The 15,418-nt window shown below is 38.8% G+C and overlaps 1 protein-coding gene across 1 annotated transcript; it reads right to left on the reverse strand.

Annotated features, from left to right (window-relative positions):
* Positions 1–539: 539 nt before the first annotated feature.
* Positions 540–2,192, reverse strand: LOC124742881 (piggyBac transposable element-derived protein 4-like). The gene has a single exon (XM_047248822.1). The coding sequence runs from the start codon at positions 2,190–2,192 to the stop codon at positions 540–542; it is 1,653 nt and encodes a 550-aa protein (XP_047104778.1).
* Positions 2,193–15,418: the final 13,226 nt, after the last annotated feature.

Consider the following 15,418-nt stretch of genomic DNA (forward strand, 5'->3'; position numbering starts at 1 on the left):
CTAGTTCTGTATCATCTGCATGTATTGTGGTTTTTTAGTGCACTGCCTCTGTTGTTGAAATGTCCATGATTATGCACTCACCTACTAATTAGGTTCAGTTAATTAGGTGTGAGGGGAGCATCATATGGGATGGAGTGTAAATGGTTGCACAAGACGAACAGTGCCTCCAGGTGCAGGATATGATCCCTTCAGTGTTGAATTTGCAGTTTAACACTCTCTGTACCAGGCCTATTTTATGCACCCGTCCCTAGAAACCGGGCAATTTTACCAATATTAAAAAAATTACTGCATCAAATCTACTGTTTGGATTGTGGCAAATTTGGTACCATCTTGAAGCTGCACATTTCTACTTTAATTCTGAGTGAAAGAAACTACTTTACAATGCACAGCTTTAAGGTACAGTTATAGAAATCACTTAGATGTTTTAAGAATTTAGAAAAAGTCATACGAATAAGGGAATACAATTGTGATTTATTTTTAACCAAAATTGTGGCACTACATTACATGTTTCTGATAGTATACAGTATTACATATAAATTTCACACAGAATCATATTGTTTTTTAGTGTGGAAAATTTTAAAGCAAGGTTCCAGGCAGAGTGCAACGCCACACTGTTCACATTCGTATCGTGTCTCTTTGCGAGAAGCCTTGCCACTCTGTTTCTTGCTCCTGGAACTGCACACGTGACACACACGAGCAGCATACTTCTTAGTAGTTGCAGGTATGTGCTGCAAAAAATGTCTCTTTGTTAGCCGACCTACAGTTCCTTCATTTCTTGGAATGAATTCAAGTGTGTCGTCTTCAACAAGCTGAACTGCAAGCACTGTTATAAAGTCTGTTATTGTAATTTTCTTCCTGTGCACTGCATTGTACAGCCAAAATGCATTTGATACTCCCATAAGCAGCAAATGGAAATATAATTTTCGCCACCATTTCACAGTTCTGTGCTGGAACGGATTGTACTGCAGGCGTTGGTCTCCAATATCCACTCCAATTTTATTGAGGTTGTAATCAAGTACCTGAAGTGGTTTCAATACTACAGACCCATTTCTCTTAGTATGCGTACCAAATGTTGCTTGATGCCTTGTAGACAATGTATACACATCTCTCTTATCTTTCCACTTCATTGCCAATACATTATCTTTACGCCGAAAAGACATTTCGCCCTTTTTCAGCGTAGCAGATACTAAATCTTTAGGCAATCCTTTCCTGGATTTGTTCACAGTACCAACAGCTCCAGTGCCTTTCTCTGCCAGTTGCTGAAATAGCTCTGGACTGGAATAAAATCGATCTAAATACACAGTGTGGCCTTTGTTCAGCAAGCTGCTGTCAGACAACAATCGCAAAATAACCGCAGACGAAGAATTGTCAACAATATGCTTACCAGCATAAACTTCAAAATTTACAACATAGCCACTACTGGCTTCAGCAACAGCATATACTTTCAGTCCATACTTATGAGGCTTATTTTGCATGTAAACACGGAAACTCACACGACCTCGAAATGGGCAAATTCCTTCATCAATTGTCACTTTTTCTGAGGGACGATATGCCTGGATACATCGCTCCTTCAAATTATTATAATATGGCAAAACTTTGTAAAGTGGATGAAATCCATCTTCGCCTGGTTTTTTCTGATTTGAATTGTCAACAAGATGCAAGCATGACAGTATCTGAGTGAAACGCAAACGGCTCATGACATGGGGACAAAAGTTACAACTAAGAACAGGATTAGTGCTCCAATGGTCCGCAATTTTGGGCTTTTTCGAAACACACATGTGGAAAATAATACCCAAGAAACGCCTCATCTCACTTATAGTCACTGGCTTCCACGAACTCAAAACTGAATGGGGCTTCAGATTATTTCCTCTTCTTTTCTTCTGTATTGTCTGTGATGCATACAAATTTGTCTGTCTCTTGAGTTCATTTACGTCACTGTCAGTAAGGAACACTTTACTGCAATCCAGTACAGAACTCGACTCATCAATATCCACTAGTATCTGCCTGGGTGTCGTGTTGACAGGCAGAGGTCGGTAGGTGTCAACTGCAGTCCACTCACTGTCTTTCGGATACGGCACAGCTGCTGGATTTGAAGCAACACCTTCAACATCATTCTCGTCTTCATCTGAAGACAAACTGTCATCAATCTCGTCTTCTAAAAAGAATATCACATTATGTGTAACTACATACATCGTTTACACATGTTCAACAGATATGTGCGTACTGCACAATTACGTGGAAAATTCGGAAATACGTACCTTCAAACACACCATTGCATTCAGAATCGTCTGAATCACTCTCTACATTATCCAGAGTGTCGCTATGATTGATCAAATCCGCAATTTCTGCGTCTGATAAACCGCGCCGAAACATGATGACAAACAACTGAATGATATACAGACTGAGAACGCAAAGATAAGTTTTAACATGAATTACAGCGCTGCCGTGACATCTATGGACGCATTTTGTTAATAAACATCTGAAAAACGTATAGCGCTGGCCAAACCCGTAGAAATAACGTTGCAGTGTTTTGAATGAAATTAAATGTAGCGGCCCGTAAATTTTACGGGCTTGGTGATTTTCGCGCGATCCCAGGCCCGTAAATTTTACGGGCTTGGCGCTTAGAGTGTTAAAGTGCAGCCCGAAAAGGCGTAAAGAATTTCCTGTCGGTCAGCTATAACTTGCGAATGTCATGTGATGATGTGTTCAGCATGCAAATGTGATAGTTACCAGTATATTTTTTAACTGCCAGCCCTCTATGAATACAATGGCCATCCACAGTTAAGAGTACTGGACTGGATTCGTTCCTATTGGCAGAAACTGCTGTTTAAAATGCTACAAACACTGCTAGAACACGTCCCGATTCATCCACCTGCATTCAGGAGCTCCACCAAAAAGTATTTCTTTTGAACATACCAATAATGGATTTTATTTTTTCCATTTCTTCTGAGGAAAAATGAAAATTGAAAAGTGCAGGTATAAAATGGAAGTGACATCCACTGTGGAAGTTTGTGTCAATACTCTACTGTTTTGAAAAAGTGAAACACTGAGAGATGTGATCACAGTGAAATTAGTACTACTGATTACAGACTTGACACTACAGACATGATTAACACCTGTGCACCTGTACCTGTGACACCATTCAACGTGCATATGAACATGTTGCTGGGGTATACTCTGCCTCACAGTTTTTAAGCACATCTACAAAGCATCAGCTGTGGCTGCAGTAGGCCTGAATATACACATTGTCACCCATCGAACTTATGTGGGATATGGTCATTTGGCATGTCAGGAAAACAGACAGGCAACAGAAGCGAGAGCACCATTTGTTCTTCGAAGGTGATTTGCACATTCCTTGCTACATTTAGCCAGATGTTGTCATGCTAAAATATGACACGTGGAATGGCCTGCATTAGTGCTGTAAAACCTCTGATTTAGCGGTAACTGTTCAGACAGTCCTCAAAACATAGGTGATGAGATCACATGTTCCAGGCAATGGCGCCCCAAACCTTCACAGTTGGTGATTGTCCACTTTCCCGCTCACCACACAGTCTGCATAACTCTTCACAACAGCGATGTTGAAAGTGTGTGCAGCCATTACTGTGGGACACCTCGTGGAATTTGGTATACATATACAGGCAAATTCGTGACCCCCTGGTATTCTGTGGCACTACCAGATTCAAGCGCTGCAACAGTTTGCCACTTCTTCTCTGGTGCTATCTTGTGTTGCATTAGGTCACTGCTATGGATTTACACCTTACCTTCACACTGTTGTTAATCTTCTGTATGGTTTTAGTGTCAATTGTTGTTGACTGCTTGTAAATAGCAAGTGACATTGTTGGGGAGGGGGGAATAGATCTACTGTGGGATATCACTTTTGGAAAGTGTCCCTGTTTTCCCATCACTTGCACTGTCAGGCATATCACAACACAATGTCTGTCTTTCCAACACGATAGTGTCTCTTTCAAAATGTTGGTCCGACAGGTTCAACAACTCCCTTACAATGTGTGTTGGAGCTGTGTAGTCTGAGGGTAGGTCTGGGTCACCTCCATCATTGGTGTTCGTACAAAGCTCGGGGATTACACACCATTTCAGTAATCTCAGTACAAAACCTCATTTTCATAACATTGATACTGAACAGTTGAATAGGCCTGTCCCAAGATTCATTATTCACTAATAACACCCACCACAATAAATGCCACTACTGTACAATGCGTGCACGTGAGTGCCATCTTCCACACATGTGACCCCTCATGTGATCTCGCAATGCATATGAGATATACTGTTTGTCCGTATAGGGCTGCAAGTACTTCTGGTGTGTGGTAGGGTGCGTTGTCTTGCACTCCCGTTTTTCTGTGGGATACATGTGGTTAGTCAAACATGTTTAACTTTAGTCCTCGTCCTATAAAGCTAATTCTCTCTCTCTCTCTCTCTCTCTCTCTCTCTCTCTCTCTCTCTCTCTCTCTCTCTCTCTCTCTCTCTCTCTCTCTCATGTAGGATGCTCATACCACATTTATCACAAACTCTGTGATTACACATATTACAATCAGACATCTCCTTTGCATTAAGTAGTCTGAGAATTGTGAACAGTTATGCCACCCAACCTGTTGGAAATATTATTTACCTGCCTGTAACCATGAAAAACCAGTGTATATCCTCATCATTCATGAAAGTCTAACTATGAGGTGCATTAGATGTGGCACATGATTTTGGGCTAAAGTTTGTGTGCTGAATCCAAAATGGCATATTTTAGTATTTCCACCATGATGAGTATTAGCACCATAAAGTGTGTCCCAGTCTACAGTATATCACCATTATCATACATATAATCTTCTTTAAACAAGCGATTTTCAAAGTAGGAAGTTAGATATGGACATTAGCCTACCACTGTGTTGCAAGCCGACGCCTACATTACATGTCCGGAGGTTGTGTGTGACTGTGAAAGGCCATGTTTTGCACAAATTGCTTTCTTTACAAGCCCGTTCACCTCTGTCTCATAAAAAATCACATCGGGAGATCGCATATCTTGTCTGGTATGTGATAAATTTCCTACCATCTCAAACTAACTGCTTCTTTCATTCTATTTTCATACTGTTATCCTCTATTATCCCTTCCCTCAAATTTTGGCACTTAACAAGCCATGCAACAATAAAAAGGGGATTTTAAAATACTATTAATAAACAAGAAAATTGGCAAAATAGGTGTTGTTTGTTAGAACAATGTTTTGTAATTGGAGAGGTACAGAATGTTTCAGTGATACATGATTGCCATAATGTAACATTTTTTGACAGGGCTCTTAAATTGTTCAAAAAAATATTCAGTAGACTACTGTAGGCCTAAAATGTTTGTGTGCCTTATGTATTTAATCAACAGACTTGTAAACACACACATAATATGTGATCAATGCCAATTAAGTTTGGTGGGAGGGATGAAAATTTTTTGCTGTGAATGACTCTCATTTGCAAGTGACTCGCTCAGCGCCAACACCACAAGTGACATGTATATGTTCTCACTCCAGAGGATGAGCATTTAAAATAATTTGATATACACACTGTGGTTAGTATTTTCAGGAATTCAAATGTACACTCTCACCCAATGCATTGACCTGCATGATTTTCACTACTTCAATTAGGTAAACAAACTTCATCCTTCATTTTACTTTTCCTGGAAAAATGGCAGAGCAGAGAAATGTGCTGCACATTTCTGATGACAGCTGTCTTTCCACACTGAAAAGCATAAATCACATTCATGGAAAACCTGCAGTCATTTCACAGATTGTCAATTTCATAGGCTGATCTCAACACTACTCAGATCATGAAAACTTGCAGATAGAGAAATGTGTTGTCCAGTAACCTATTTTACAGTCTTTCCTTAAAAAGTTGTATTGGCATGGCCCGAGCAGTTTGTAACAGTAATTGAAGAGTTTTAAAGTATTCACCGTGTCTTAGACACAAGGTGGTGGTAATCTGTATCCTGGTATGTCATCAACTGCCTTTATTCTAGTGTTTTAGTCATGAATTTCTTCCCTAGAAGAATTTTTCATGCCATTTTTGTTTGCATATAATACACAGACACACACGTACATGAGTACAGCAGACAGTAGCCTGAGCCTGGTAAAGAGAGGATGACAGTGCTCTCCGGGACATGTTTTATACATTGTGTGTTACATCCTTTACTGTATTCTAAGAATTTTGCTAGTGTAAGAGGGTGTCTCCTCAAACAAGAAGGCAATATGTATATGCGATTGAACAGTCCAAAGTATATTAGTCTCAGGAAGCCAATACTAATCATGACTGTAAGTTTCCAAAGCAGACTGGAGACCCACAAAATCTTTTTGCATACCTGACTAAAATGTTCATCACAGTTAAGTTTGGAATCAATATGCATTCCTAACAGTTTTACAGATTTGTTTTCTGTGGTCTTGGGTGACCATAAATGAAGCTGTTTTATTTTCTCTGGGTTACGGAGTAATTTATTTGATGAGTACCAGTGGAGGGCAGATTTGAGTGATTGCTGTTTACTTTTATGCAAGGCTGAGATTTTCTGACATGAGGTGACCAGTGTTGTAATCCACATGGCATATGAGAGTACAATTCATATAGAGAGAAACGTCACTGATAGCGACGATGAAGAAGAATGGTCGAAGTAATACGCCCTGTGGAACACAACCAACATGGGAGTGTTTATTTTTAACTGTGGCAAGCTGTCTTGTACTGTGAAAATATGAAGCTAATACACCTAATTCTGTATTACATACCTCATAAAATTCTAGTTCTGTTATCGGGACATAGAAGGGAATACAGACAAATGCTTTGCTTAATTCATATAAGAAAAGTAATTGGATATATGTAAGTATTTGAAATATCTCTGACAATATTGGTATGATTTGTATTGGATCATAACTTTTAGATACCATATCTACTCAATTATAAGATATGGGTTTTTTTCCCCAATTTAATCTTTAAGGAAATATAGGGGTGCCTTATATTCATTGATAAAACTATAGCTGCTGAGGTCAACATTTTTCCATTGTTTAACAGAATATATAGTGGTTGTCTTATATTTACAAAGCAAGCTTTGGCTATTGAGGTAACACAAAAATTTATTTTGAAGAATTCAGAAGGACAGAAATGGGCAATGAAACTTGGCTTTGAACAGGTTCAAGATTTCCACACCTGCTGAAGTGCCTACGTACACCATCGATGCTACATGAACAGTCATGTGACACAACTCGGGCAGTGCTAGTGTATGTGATATGTGAGAAACTATCAAATAGCCGCTACAAAAATCTGTTGCTCTGCATAAAAATGATGATTTTGTGGAACATGGGTGGAAACTGTGTCATAGTCTATCATTTATAAACTCTTACTCCATACCTGTTCAAATAGAACAAAAGGTCTCATACATGTGTGGATACCAGGTTCAAATAAAGTGGAAATGTTATCCTTACAAAAAAGTTACTGGATTCTGAAACTAGATCAATATTTTGATTGAGAGACTGTAATGATTTAATAAGTTGATTGCAAATGAGAAATTTGGTCACTGTTCATGTTTTGGAATAACAAATAAAAACTTTATCAGTTTTTAATCAGCTTTAGAATGTGCTGCTGACATTCTGATCAAAAAAGATGGTACAAATGAAATAAATCATATTAAATGCATACGCGAGAATAAATTACAGTGGCAGGACGTGTCATAGAGATGGTACCAATAGACATCAGAAGATGGCGGCCTTCAGGAAGTTCGAGAATTGAATGTAATTGTAATATTAAATTATGTATTATGTATTATGTATTTACTACATATGACTTGGTCCCCAGAAGGTATTGCAATCAGTGTTCACAGTGGCTCAATCACACCACTATGGAAGGAGAACAGTGATATCAGCTTAGCTGAAAGCTTGATTAGTATGGACAGGGGAGTAGTGAGTAGCAAGCAAATTACATTGTTCTATTGGCAAACCAAGGGCATCTACCTTGCATGCTTTGGCTTTTTAGGAGCATATAACCTGTTTAAATTGCAGTTTGCCTTAATCAGTTTGTAGTTAGAATTGAACTGACTGAAAAATTTTACAAGAACTCAAAAAGAGCAATGCATCTCAGCAGGAGACATTAAAAGTCTAGTTGGGAATGGTGGCATACTTAAGTGTATCTTTAAGCTGTGTAGTTGACGGTCACCATGAAGTATGATGGGAACAAAACCAGATGTTTCAGATGCTGGATCAACACAGTCAATGAGAAAGCATTGAGCAGACAATATTTTTGGAAGTGCCACATTGTAACATACGTCAGAATAGAAGCAAAATCCTATATGCGTATGTATAAAAATAGCTGTATTCGGAGATTACGAGGTAACGACAACATCTAAAAAGTCAAAGTATTTGGAAGAAATGGCCAAATGTTTGTGACAATGATGATAAAATAATTGAAGAAAAATGGTTACGTAAATTTACTTATCTGTGAAATTTCTATTTCTCCTTACATTATCAAAATGTAAACAATCAACAAACAGCATAAATTTAGAATAGGTATTATATTAACGTTTTAGACAGATATTACAACAGTTTGTAATTTTTATTAGTCAGAATACGTTAAGAATTATTTTCTCTCAAGAATCCCCTTGAAAACAGGTGGTTGTCTTCTAGTCAGGGTTGTCCTATACCCTGCTAAATATGGTAGATTTGTATCACCCTTTTTAAATACTGGAAGAACTTTGCAGTCTTGTGTGTCTGCCAATTCCTTCAAAATTTCTAAACAGTTTTTAAGTATGGAAGCCAACTGTCTCCATATCAAATCTATTGTCATGTTTACCATGTAACTTGAGTCACTAACAGCCCATATTTAGGGTTCTATAGTTTTGAGACTTAATATTATCCACTGATGTAGTATTACACCCACTAAAATTAAATTATCTTCTGGTGGGTGGACATTAAAAATTTCATGCAGATGTGTCTATGGGAAGCAATAAATGAACAGAAGAAGCATCAGTATCAACATCTACTGATTACTAGTAAGTGTTGCATCCATTTTTCTGGCAAGTAATACTCCTGCTTAAGGCAGCTAATACCATAGAGCAACCACTACTCTTCCCTTATTGAGGTGTAGACCCAATAGAACTATGATCCACATCCTAGATACTCTGGAAATACACCATCTGGCAGAAATAAATGTGTGTCAAGTTTTCCCCCTTTCCAAAAGTGTGCATATATCCGTCTCTAAGAGAGTCATACTACAGGCCAATATGCAGTGTCCTATTACATGCTCAGCTCACAACAGCAGAGGTTTTTCTTCATAGAAAATGAATCCATATAGGTGACATCATCCGTTATCATCAACAGAACCTGTTGTCCAACTTAATATCGAGGCAGCTTTCTGACACACTGTCCCATGTGTTCCTGATGCTTGAGCACCTTTGCATTCACTTTTCTTCACCCTCTGTGATACATAGTGAAGAAGTTTAGGGAACATATTGTACTGAGTCCCCCTTTTTCCCGAATAGAGGCTTTACTACCTCAAATCATTTTCCTGCTGTACACTATTTGATAGGTTTGAAAGCACAATACTGATATGTTCCTTACAGTTATATGCTGATCCAGCATATGAGTGTCACCCCTCTGTCATTTGGCTGGTGTTCACCCAAAAATGTAAAATTTGGCAATTGTATGATGAAAGTGCGGTCTGCTTCCATTTGAAGGAAAGGTCATTATCCAACCTCCATGACCTACCGAAACATTGTCATATGCATGCATTAGTACTTGAAAGCTGCTGGTGCCACCATGCATGGTCCATAGTCATTCTGTGTGACAAGACACTGTGTGTCACAGACTGTGGTTGCTCATTAAATTTGGCAGACAGTGTCAGCAGAAGATGCTTCTTTCCACCCAGCAGTGCTCTTACTCGCCACTCACAGTACTCTAAAATGCTCTTCAGCTAGATGACCACCAGTAAGAAGAAAGGTTAAACATAGACCATGCTGCAATGAAGTGTGTTCTGTCACAACATAAAATTTCCTTCCATGCAGATGACAATGTAAATACATTAAACCATAGATGATGGCCAGGATCTCCCATTGTCAAATAATTTCACTGCACTTTATACTGAACTGCCTCAATATATATACTACTGGGTTTTCCTTGCCATCTGTATCTTGCCTGAGAATCCATATGACAGCCAAATAACTCACAACTCATGATGAAATTACTTACTTTTTAAAGTCTGTCATTATTGCTTGTTTTACATCATTGAACACAGCCTGATAGCCAGTAGACCACTGAATGTTTGCTCTTTTCTTTAATAAATGGTATTATGGCTCAACAACTTTGACAAAACATCTAAAAAACTTTATGTATTACTTACAGGGACCTAGAAATGATAGACACATTTAATTTCCAGTGTACATGATTCCTTGCAACCATGGAAAAAGCTGTTTCAGTTTCCAGTTCCTCTTGCATTAGGTATTCAGCAGATTGTGCACAGCACATTTAACAACGAAAGTTGCTAAATGTCACTTTGCTGCAAATTAGTCGAGCTGTAGATGCTCTTCCATATCCTTAGGAAATAGAATTATTTCATAAAGATAAGCCATCCATAATGATTTTATAGACTGTCGCCAAATAATACGTACACAGACCCAAATTGTTCGGACTCCGTTACATTCGGTATAGGATATGCATCAGTGGTGGTTCCTAAATTCAGTTATTTGTAGTAGCATCAAAAACTATACTTTATTTTTCCATCTGATGACCTTTTGGTCAACAATTAAAACAGCTGCATCACACAGATTATCACTACATTCAATAATGCCATAAGCAAAATTTTCATTGAGCAATTCTTACATTATTGGCTGTAAGGCTTTCAGGATTCTGTATGGTTTCCCATGAACTAGTCCATCACTACCCTTTGGTATCATATGTTGCATATCTGTTGTTGCTCACAATGATCCACCAGGATTTGAAAAAGTCTGAATCATCAAAGCGTAGCTTCAACCACCGTTCTGTCTTTTTCCACGAAGTGAATCGCCTTTCCATGCAATGTAGATGCATCGACAGTCTGCGTGGGACTAAGGACTCTGCCTGATGTACCTAAATCATCATCCTGCAGGATGTCCAATTTGAATTCCCTGGGAGACAGACCTCATCTGAACTGAAGTTATCAACACACCTCAGGACTATACAACCTCAAACTATTTCTCTTACAGTTGCTATATTACCGCACAGAAAATAATACAATGTATTCATATCTTTAGTGGATTCCAACAGCTCCACAGGACTCATCATCTCACTTGATATTCTTGGTGGATGTGGTTAGTGACCTATCATTTCTGTACATCTCAGTATCAAACCGTGCAAATTGAACTTCAGTGGACATATCTGCAGTGTATTTGGTACCAACTGCATTATACTTGAATCTTGCAATGACGTCAAACTAGCAGTGGTCATTTGCAGATGGACTATTGCCCCATATCCAGAAAATATAGATAAAGGACCACACAGTATCCATCACTGAAAGGCACTACTTCCATGTCTTCCTGAAAATTTCATACTCCAACAATGAAACAGAGCAATGTTGATCACAATGACACTACATCATTGTCTCCCCCTCCCCACAACCTACATTGCATAGTATCAACATATTGTCTGTAAATTCTCGTAAAAAAATACATCCATCATCCACCAGAATAAATCTTATCAGTTCCAGCATTTTACCTTAATGCATAGGGTTGTGTATTGACCTTTGTAATTATGTCTGAAAATGCATCTACTGATTGATTCCACCCATGGGCATTAGTGAAACAGCATTAAGACACAAAACTGTTATTGTTGATGAAGTACAATGCTTGACATTCCTTCACTCCAGGCAGCTGTCTTTGGCTGGGACAGTGGCAGGAAGTGTCCACCCAGTACACACTGACAGGTGAGTGGCAGCAGCATCAGCTTTGGCTGTGTGACAGCACCAGACCTGTCAGTTCTAAACAGCTGACATGTTGAAAGTGTGCCTCAGTTACTGGGTATATTCCCTGCAGCTTGGTCCATGGAACATTATGTACCTTTGTGTCTCATCTTTGTTATCCTGCATAGGCTTGAACACATTGAAACCTACCCCTCACATTTGGTATGATGTATCATGGATTTTTGGGATCTAGTTTTAATTAATTTGTGTGTTTTTTGGCATTCGGTAACAATCGAGTCTGCAGCACTAAGATACAGCCTGTTGATGCATGTGCATTTGAGATGGCCAAATACCATCCTGTCAGCCATGCCTCGAGAATTAACAGACATAAATTATTGTCACATGACAGATACTTGGTTCAATATCACATTGTACAACATGAACGCCATGCAAGTGGATCTCCAAGTTAATGTCATGAGTAATGCAAAATTGCTAATTTAATAATCATGGAATGGGCTAGGCTATTCCCATTACTAAGTGAACTTCCCATAAGTAAGAAAACTTAACATTTTTGTGACTACAACAGCTTCTTACATCATGTACATGACAAGAATTGAAAATTTTTTTCAGTAATTAATACTCTGGCTATTCTCATCTGCATTGTGGTTTAAAATAATTATTGAATGATCTTCCAAACTTTCTAGACACACAACAAATTCCTTACTGACTGAGTTCTGCTCTTTCAAGAAAGAATTGAACGGTGATCTATGAAGCAGACTATAATCACAATAAAAGGGTGGGTGGAAGAACATAGTATTTGGTTCCACTCATACAGATACCAGACATAAGCATGTAACTTTTAGTTCATTGTGGAATATTATTCCAAACTGTGCAGTGCGGAATGCTAGACAGAAGTAACTTATACTATGCAAATGCCCATATGAGTACAATAAGTTTCTGTCACTGTACCATAATGGCAATAGCATGTGCGTTTGAAATACTAATTATGGCTACATACTTCAGTATGCGGAGGGATATAGTTATTTGTCAACTATGACCCCAGTTACTAAGTTTCAAAATGTACGCTGGTCATGCTGCTGGTACTGATGTATGGACACAAAGAAATTTCATCTCTTTAGATTTTATCATCTATCAAGTGATAATGGACAAAAACTATTGGACCTATATAGTCACACATGGTGTCATTGTAACCTGTGCGAAGAAATTTGTGTACTTGCCTTGCTTAAAATGAGTCTACATTAAATTCACAAATATGTGGCAGAAAGACGGTGCTCACTGGACATGTTTCAAATGAGTGATGATTTCTTAGAAGTGAAGTGATCAGTTGATTCTTTATGTATCAGTGAGATTAGTGAACATGGAAATGCTATTAGATGCTTTTAGCTGAGTTATGTATAGAATTAAATAACCATGTAGTGGTTGAACTTGATGGGGATAGCTTATACAAAGAAATGTAGATAACATCTGAAATAAATACACGCATCTCCTAATCTGATCAATGCAATCTAGTAACATGAATAAATCAAAGCTTATTCTGATTTATTGAAGCTTGATTCTTAGAAGACACTGCAGCTGTGCTAAATGCATTAAACACTCACTGGGGCCCAAGCAGCTTTGCCCATCAGCCCGCCTTACACTTTATGGGGTAATGGGAAGGAAGAGCATTGCCACCAGCTACACTTAACCCATGGGTAGCTGGCCATTCTCTCAATCAATGCAATCTCTCTCAATCTGCTTTGATAGGCACTCAGAACCTCACATTATGTGTATGGGATCCTTATCAGATAAGGTTGACAGAGGACACTGAAATCGTTTAAAGAAGGGCAGTTCATTTTGTACTATCACAAAATGGTGTGGAGTACTGGTGGAGGGAGGGGGGGCAGATGGGGAGTTAATGTCACTGATATATGATAATTGTCATGGCAGTCATTAAAACAAACACTTTCTTTGTTGAAGTGAGATTTATGTAAAAATGTGGAAATACTTGTTTGACACCCACGCAAAGAGAAATTATGATTGTAATAACATAAATCTTTCCATGTGGGCCCTGGGACCAATGGCCTTTGTAGTCAGGTCCCTTCAACCTCCAAAAACCAACCAACCAACCAACCAACCATGTTCGTTCTGAATTTGCTTAATCATTCATCTATCCTACATGTCACTGGAGATCGGAGTGGTAGAGATACAATGTGAGCGTGATCCAATGAACCCTCTGACAAGCACTTAGTACAGCATGTCACTGGTCTACATCTACATGACTACTATGCAACTTGCATTTTACAGCATCAGTCTCCACAGTGGGGCCTGCTGTTCCACAGAATTACATAAACACCTCAACGAGTAGACAGCAGGCCGACACAAGTCTCTCCTCCAGCCTGCTCAGCTGCAGACTGAGTAACTGTACTGGAAATGAGTAGTTTATGTGAGGCTGCTATGTGTTTGTTATGCACCTGGTCTGCTTTGCCCATTTGATTAACTTTCCTGAATACTCCATGATGACCCAATGTTAAATTTAAGTTGCCCTTGCTACCGTATTTCATAGCTTCAGTACACTGCTGATGCATATGATCTAGATTTTCTTGCTTGATAGTGTACAGAATGACAGCACCTCCCTCCTAAGATATTTTGCTCTGTAGGTATCTGACTGCCCAGCTCATATGGTAAGCTGCAATATATTCCATAATATGGACATAATTACAATATCAACAGTCTTCACAAACTGAAACTCCACTCTGTTACTGCGGTTTGGCTTGCTTTCCTCTGCTTCTGGAGTTGCCAGGAAGATGTCTGAATTTTTACTTCGCTGCATCAATATATTCTTTTGTGGCACAGCACTTCATAGCAGAGTGCAATCAAGATTCTAGTAGAAGACTTAGATGTAGCAGCTGGCTATCCATTGGTCAATGTTATTACAGTGTTCAATATTTTTCAGATGTAAAAGAACTGGGTATCAGATTTCACTCACTTAACACCAACAGTAAGGCTCTTCAGACTGTACAACAGACGTTTATCTCACAAGCTCAGAACGTCTGGCCTCTGCCACACTCCCCTTGTGCCAGACATTGGAAACATTTTGTATGTACAAAATCACTATTTGAGACAGAAGTTAATCCTGGCATTGATTCAGGGTTCATAATTGAGGTGATTCACAAACGAAAAACAAGAGCACGCATCCAGAACAAGATTAGTATTGATGGTGTCTCCGCTGGAGTAGTGAGAGATAGCCAGATTCCCTTTCTTTGTATTGTGAGGTGGACCATCTGCTCTCTGCTAATGGGGCAATGTGATATCCAGACATTAGAATTGGAGTGCGTCAGTCAACTCGTAAAATCAAAATGTGATGGCAAACATCCAGATTTGTGTATTTATCCAACCAGCTCAGGTAACTTGGCATGAACTCATGTTGTGTGACAGTTCCTGGATTGAACTGTGACTGAAGTATATGGAAGTGATACACCACACAGTGTTGGTCAGATTTGTATGTTCTGGATACAAACTAGAGGTCAGTA

The sequence above is a fragment of the Schistocerca piceifrons genome, unplaced genomic scaffold (assembly GCF_021461385.2).
Source record: "Schistocerca piceifrons isolate TAMUIC-IGC-003096 unplaced genomic scaffold, iqSchPice1.1 HiC_scaffold_2341, whole genome shotgun sequence".
NCBI lineage: Eukaryota > Metazoa > Arthropoda > Insecta > Orthoptera > Acrididae > Schistocerca > Schistocerca piceifrons.

Bases quoted from the DNA above. Each gene is read 5' to 3' on its own strand.
- LOC124742881 (XM_047248822.1), bottom strand. From the start codon at position 2,192: ATGTATGTAGTTACACATAATGTGATATTCTTTTTAGAAGACGAGATT.